This window comes from Gadus morhua, chromosome 17 (assembly GCF_902167405.1).
Source record: "Gadus morhua chromosome 17, gadMor3.0, whole genome shotgun sequence".
Lineage (NCBI taxonomy): Eukaryota > Metazoa > Chordata > Actinopteri > Gadiformes > Gadidae > Gadus > Gadus morhua.
In genome coordinates, this window is record NC_044064.1 from 9,964,909 (window position 1) to 9,972,408 (window position 7,500).

Sequence of the window (7,500 nt, forward strand, 5' to 3'; positions counted from 1 at the left end):
GGCATCGCAACTTTCTTAAGAATTAATTATCACCTCCCTACCCCCCCGGCACAAACACACACACACGTACGCATAGCACCCACGTATGCATGCACGCACGCACACACACAAACGCACACATACACACACATACATACACACATACACCTACACATACACACATACACCTACACGTACACACACGTGTACTGCAAGTACATACAGACCCACTCATAGCCGGTTCGGCCTACATAAAACGGGACCTAGTTGCGCTGTGCCTCCTTGGTTTCAGACTCGTTGGCGTTCCCCTGGCCCATATTGAAACGATTACCTCTTTATGGCACCTTAAGGACCAAATGGGGACTTGGCCGTTACTTTCAACACAAAATGCCCCGTTATCCACCTCTTGATTGGTGAATACTAACGACATAGGTTTTGTTCAATGCGCTGCCAGATATTAGCTATATAATAGTATTAAGATGTAAAACTAGAATTAACCTATGATTGTTATAATGTCTTAGTTTATTTGAACTTTTTGGAGACTCCGCCAGCACCACTCCTCTCATAAGAATGAATGCAATTGAATTGTAAGAAGTGATCAATCAAATCATCCAAAATGATTTGATTAGCTCCTGTCATGATCCGTCCATTTGGCTGAGCTTTCTTCCACATCTCTTTCTTCTCTTGGTCTCTATCTTTCACATTTTGTTTTTCCGGAAATTATTTTGTTGCTTCTTTTTAGAAAATGTCACTCTTTGTTTTTGTGCGTGAACTTGAAGTGAACTTGTGTGACAGAGGGAGCCATGTTTAACTCTTTAAAATGTCAGGGACCAATTTACAAAGACCCGACAGCACCTCTCATTGATTGAATAACTGCATCACAGCTTAACTCAGTGTGTGAATAGACAGTAATAAGTGCTGAAATCGAAGGCAGTACCTGCGAAAGCCAAACATTGGCTGTACTGTACAGTAATCATTTGAGCCATGGACCCTTTTCACAGGCGTCATCGTAGGACAATCACAGGTGTCACTCATCACACTAATTATGGGCCTGCTGCTTTTATAAGAACATAGGGGCTGTTTCCCAAAGTGAAGGCTGCAGCCTTGCTAGGACGCGTCCTTGCTAGTCGCGTCCTATGGAGCTGAGAATAGAGCGCTAGCTCGAGTGCTTCCTAGCGTTTGTAACGTTCAGACTTTGGAACGACTTGGTAGTGTAAGCGCTTCCGCTTCCACTTTTTAATACTGCGTGTCCGCTTGTAAACACATGTGCGCTTATGAATAAAACATGGCAGCAATCAAGCTGATCGATATTTATTTGACTTTTTTCTGTTATGAATGCGTTCATGTCTCCTTCGCATGGAGCCTCTTTGGGGAAGTCACAAAAGCTTTGTTGCGGTTGATCGAATCGTCTTTATTAAAAGGAAAATCCATTCAATTTTTATAAAACGAAGTGAAATTGTCTGAGAACTTCATTCATGCATCACATTTACAGTACGGTTGATTACCATTATGCAGGGGGGGAAAGACAAAGAAAGAGATGATAAACATGTATTTATTTGGATATATTATTTAACTGATCTGATTAATTCATTCATATATGCCTACAATCTACCAGTGCTTTGAACACATAAGTATATCATATAAAATACAATTATGTACGTTCATTCAAAATTACAAACTTTGCAAATGATCGGTTGTGCATTCATTTTACAACATTGGATAGTGGCATTATCCCTTCCACCGGTAAACAAATGTTTGTGCGCCACCCCAAGGCGCACAAAAGCCTCCGTTTGCTGGGCTGACCCTAAAAAAAACGATTAAACACAAACAGGTATTCATAAATAATGTGATCTTGTGAGCGAGTAAATTGACATTGGTGACAGTGGTGTTTAACACCAGCTACGTCCATGCAAAATATAGCAACGTATCATTAAGTTGCAAAAACGTTTGAAAAGTGGCACAGGTCTTTAGGCTTGATTATTAGCATTAACATGATGAATCTATAAAAAGCAATATGGCACAAAATATTTCTGAAAGCTAATATAACATCACTTCATTTGAACGCGTACTGCTCTGCCATTTTCAGGAACCCGCCCAGTGAACGCAGAGGATTGTGGGTAGTTTTGGCTCGTCTAGGATGCAGCGATGCATCCATGCATCCTTGAAAAATCTCGGAATTCTCAAAAACAAACGACGCAAAAATTGCGCGGCTTTCGAGTGTCCTCAACATTGGAACAGTGCTTGTCGGCGTTCTATGACGTAGCGTCCTTAAAAGGGCGGCCGTTGAGCATGCTTCCTTGACATTGGGAAACAGCGAGGGACATAGGGGGACGCCGCATTGACCACTGGATCGTATGTCAACAGTGCCACCATATTGGAGAGGCCAAGACTGGCTTGTAAACAAGTCAGCAGGGGAGCTGCGTTTTTTCCTGATAAAAAGCACTATGCTACATTTCTCAACCGATTACGATCAAGGAAAATAAGCCAAGTCCATGCCTAACCTACGAGGTCAAGCATGGACTTGGAGTGGGTTTATTTGGAGTTAAAAAAGTGTTTCCAGTTAGGAAAAATCTAAATTGTTAGGTTATGCTCTGTAAATAAGTAAATGAAGAAGGGAGTGTGACTTACATGAACTGTTACTTACACAGTGGAAAGTAATTAATTGTCTTCAGGAGCTGTACAAACTCACGTCGGTTTAGATCTGTCTTATTTTCCTTGGTTTATCGTTTTTGAGAGATCCCATTATTATGTAATTAAATTAATTAAAAAATATATTATTATTATTAAAAATTATCAACAACTAAACAACATAATAACATTTATTATTAATTATAAACACTTAATATAAAAGGAATCGGTTTTCATATCCCTTGAGAAATGTAAACATTTCATCATAGTTTCTTTCTTCCCAGTATAGCCCTAGCCCCCGTTTACTTGTATTTGTTTTTGTTTGCAGCCCAGTCTTAGCCTATCCAATATGGCGCCAGAGTTGACGTACGATCCAAACGTATCTAATTATGTCTATGCTTTATGTACCAGAGTACGTGGGAGGCCTCTTTGAAAAGGCTCTATTATTTAGCCTAGCTAAACGGATCAGACTGGCAATGTCACATGGGAGTTGTAGTTTGTAAATCATTTTTAAAGGGTGATTTAATAATCCATGAACTGGATTAGATTCTGGACGGCATTTCGGGACGTGTAAAACCTGTACAATGAATTTGTAGTCGTGTTCCTTGCAGTTCGTGTGATGAAGACAGGATAAGACCCATAAGACCCTTCTCCTCTTGTTCCAAAGAGAGTCTCTGGTCATGCCAGGTTCATTTGAAATAAAGAAGTCAGTGACAAAGTGGTGGTTAAAAGCAGTCCTGTTGGGCATACCAGTGGCGACGTGTTGTGGCTTTTCTCGGTCTCCCAGCCGGAAACTGTAGAATTACATGGGAAATGGTAATCCAAGGATAATCTGGAACAGCTGAAATCAGTAAATATTGCTATCATCAGTTTACTATTTACTGTTTAGTGGTTTAGAAAGATAATTTGATCCAAAACAACTTACAGTTTGTCGCCGTTCTTGTTAATGAGCAGGTAGCATCTTACCGACAGGTAGAACTTTGAACCCTTGAACCCAGAACCCTTCTGCTCCGCTATCCTTCCCCAGGATATTGTGGTGATGAAAAATAATATTTATTGTGATATGAAAAAGTTTACTGTGTCATTCTCCTGACAGGTTACTGTCATGTTTTACCAAACCATGGAACAAAGCTGCGCATAAACTGTGACCAACCCTCCCCTCATGTACCACACAACCCAGCAGCCTGTTGATCCATCTCTCCTCCCTGTTGATCCATCTCTCCTCCCTGTTGATCCATCTCCCCTCCCCTCCGTCCCGTGCAGGAGAAGCCAAAGATCATCGAGCCCCTGGACTACGAGGCGGTGGTCTTCCAGAGGAAGGCCCAGATCCACAGCGACCCCCACAGAGACCTGCTGCTTTGCCCTGTCGACGATGTCTCGGTACGCTAGCCATCCCCATCCCTCACTCACCCCTCACACCTCACCCCCCTTCACCTCTACTCTTGGGGTGTTTGGGTGATCAAAGAAAGGGGAACATGAAATCTTGATAATAACAACAGTCGTCATGACACGCCCAGCTCAAATCCCTGTACAGAATTGAGGTCATTAAATGTAAAGGTCATGATTTGAATAGACAGCAGGTAACATTATAGATAACATTAAAAACAATCATTGATACGATATGTTGACTCAAGCATCCTTACTTTAACTTAGGACAGAATTAAGGTTTGTTTGGTTCCACATTCACTCCCCCAATGCACTTCTAATTACTTGAAAGTGGCTAAAGAAAAGCAGAAGCTAACCTTCCGGATGCAAGATGATGAATTTGGGGTTTAACATCTCGCCTGAATCAATGTAAGGGAACCGCAATACCCAGATATCTTGATGTATGCTTTTAAAGCAACAGTTATCAAGTCAGCAAATAAATATGGATCTAGCATGGCCTATTCCACCTCCCACTTCTCTGAGCTCTTTCAAGTATGCAACGCTGGTACGACATTGGGCCTTCACATGGCCCAGACAGGGTTCGCCCAGCAGGGTTTTAGTTCTACGTCCACCTCCTTGGGTTCTACAATAAGGATGGAGGAGGGGTTTGGAGGATTCCACTCTCTATGGAACGTTTCCCATCGTACTCCCGGGATCAACCCCGCCACCCCCACAACGCCAGACAGGCATCAGCAATGCTGCCAACTTACAAGGGCCCCTGTATTTAATACTGTTCAGTCCAACGCATGTGGTTAGGTTTAGAGGCCAGCCTAGCCGCGCTCTCTCTCTCTCTCTCTCTCTTTCCTTCTCCTTCTATCTCCGTCTCTCTCGCCCTTCTTCCTTGTCTCTCGCCCTGTCACCAGGATAATGTGCTGGCCGTCGTTGTTTCCTCTGAGTCAGCTCTTGTTGGGGCCTCTTCTCTCCCTCTCTTCATTTCACTCTGTCTGTCTCCGTCTCTGTGTCTCTATGTCCATCTCTCTCTTTCCGTCTTACCGTCCGTCTTACTGTCTGTCGATCTACCTGTCTGCCTTTCTGCGTTTGTCTGCCTCTGTCTGGGTCTTTGCCTGTCTGCCTATGGTTGTGTGTGTGTGTGTGTTTGTGGCTCTCCGCCTGTGCGTCTGTCCGCCGAATCGTCTCTTTCCCTGTCTTTCTCTCTCTCACTCTTGCTCCCTCTCCAGCTCTCTCTCGCCAAATCGAGAAAGGGTGATATATCATCACCAGTATACAAATAGATTGTTTGGAATTTGTATAAACAAGTTCTCACGCTAAAGTAGCTTCAACTATATATCCACATGCGGTGGTTAATGTGCGCATTAATGTGTGTATTAATGTGTCTGTGTGTGTGTGTGTGTTTGTGTGCGTGTGTACGTATGTGATTTTGGTATGTGTGAATGTCTTTGTGATGTTGAATGTGTTTGATAATTTGTTTGTGTGTGTGTGTTTGTGTGTGTGTGCTTGTGTTTGTTTGTGTGTGTGTTATTCTGTATGTGTGCATGTGTGTGTTTGTGCTGTGTGTGTGTGTGTGTGTTTGTGATTCTGCATGTGTGATTCTCTATGTGTGTGTGTGTGTGTGTGTTTGTGTGTCTGATTCTGTATGTGTTTGTGTGTGTGTGTCTATGTGTGGGATTCTGTATGTGTGTGTCTGTGTGTGTGTGTTATTCTGCATGTGTGTGTGTGTGTGTGTGTGTGTGTGTGTGTGTGTGTGTGTGTGTGTGTGTGTGTGTCTGTGTGTGTGTGTGTGTGTGTGTGTGATCCGTGTGCACATGGTCTGAATGTCAGGAGTCCCAGGTGTCTCGCCAGAGGAGGACGGTGGTTCCCACGGTACCCCAGAATGCAGAGCGGGAGGCCAGGAGCCTGTTCGCCAAAGAGGTACCCCAACATTACCGTGGTTGTCAACTGGCGGTTCGGGGGCCATCAATGGGTTACGGGACCCAACGGGTCGAGGGATGTAGACTTACAGAGTCCTGACGTTGGGTCAACGATGCCTCCATAGGGCGTCTCTGTGTACATGTGTCATCACACTAAACCCGCCCCATGGTTCTGATTGGCCAGACCCGGGCCAGTTCCGCTGGAACTCTTTGCAAAACGGGGACCAGATTCATACGCCAGGGCAAATAAACCATGAGCTTGCACATTCATCCTGTTCCCAGGCTAGGTCATAGGATGAATTTGTTGGCACAAGAAACACAAATCGAAAACAATACTTTTGATGCTGTGTGCCTGACTGGAATTAGAGGGGACATACACAAACAGTTATAGAGGAAGATAAAAAAGACTAAATGTCTTGGAGAGGATCTCTCTCTCATGGTGGCTTTAATTATGTTTTGGTACGGTATGACTCGTGTCAACTTCAGCCAGGCCCTAAATCTTTTCACTGGATTTCTCAAGTTAAACTTTGATCCGGTTGCCATTACATTGTGAAGGCTAACAGAACCCCCTGACGTCGGTTGAGCAAAGAGATGCTCCTTTCACAGATGAAGCTCTGACTTTAATTTGACTGGCTCAACATTTCCTTTTGTTTGGCCCAATCAGGTGTGATGATTTATATCTCATGGAAGGAAAAGTTCACAAAGCAAATGAGTTTTTTTCTGGTGTTGTATTTAAATCATGAGGTTACGGCTGTTACCGTGAGCTGATAGTAGTGAAAGAACTGTCTGTGGTGAAGGCCAAAAGGTTGCACTCTGCAGGCTTTTATTTTTAAACGGCTCCCAACCCTAATCCCAGTCGATGTGTGCGTGTGTCTTTTTTTTGTGTGTGTGTGTGCGTGTGTATGTGTGTGTGTGGACCCGTTTGGCAGTGCATCAAGATGTACAACACCGACTGGCACGTCATCAACTACAAATATGAGGCCTACTCCGGAGATTTCCGTATGCTGCCAAGGTAAGCGACATAGGGATTTAGGGAATGGGATTTAGGGGACTTGTCGGCCATTTAATGTTCTGTATGTGTTGGATTAGCAGCAGAATCTCGTTTGGCGTTAAGGATTTAGCAGGATATCTGGTCACATGATGTGATGTAACAGGAAGTAAAGAATCATTGGGGTTTTATATTCAGCTGATTTCCTGATGCACAATACAAGTGAGGTCCCCCCTTCACTTTAGGCATCTTTGAGTGTTATTAATTAATATTATTCTTCATGTTTAACCTCTGTTTTCCTTTTATTCCTAGTCTGTTTTACATAGTTTTGAATGATGACTATATGCTCTGTAAGGTGACCTTGGGTGTCTTGAAAGGCGCCTCTAAATTAAATGTATTATTATTATTATTTATTATTATTAATACAGTAAAATGATGGTGTATTTAACAATACCGGATCGGGGTCCCAACCAACTGAAGCCGCTTTGGCTATCTCACTGAACAACTATGTACAGGATTGACCATATTGTCAGCCACAATATAAAAATGCTAATGATAGCTGGACAAGTACGTTCCTGTTAGTGTCTATGGTGAAGGGGGGTTGTGTTTGGG

At 43.1% G+C, this 7,500-nt stretch overlaps 1 protein-coding gene across 2 annotated transcripts in view; it reads left to right on the forward strand.

Annotated features, from left to right (window-relative positions):
• Positions 1-7,500, forward strand: part of dock11 (dedicator of cytokinesis 11) — a 77,003-nt gene that overhangs the window by 5,820 nt on the left and 63,683 nt on the right. For both annotated transcript variants that reach the window (XM_030339147.1, XM_030339148.1), the window contains exons 2-4: positions 3,871-3,987; positions 5,812-5,901; positions 6,830-6,912. In XM_030339147.1, the coding sequence (XP_030195007.1) occupies positions 3,871-3,987; positions 5,812-5,901; positions 6,830-6,912 (290 nt within the window). The remainder of the gene's footprint in view (positions 1-3,870; positions 3,988-5,811; positions 5,902-6,829; positions 6,913-7,500) is intronic.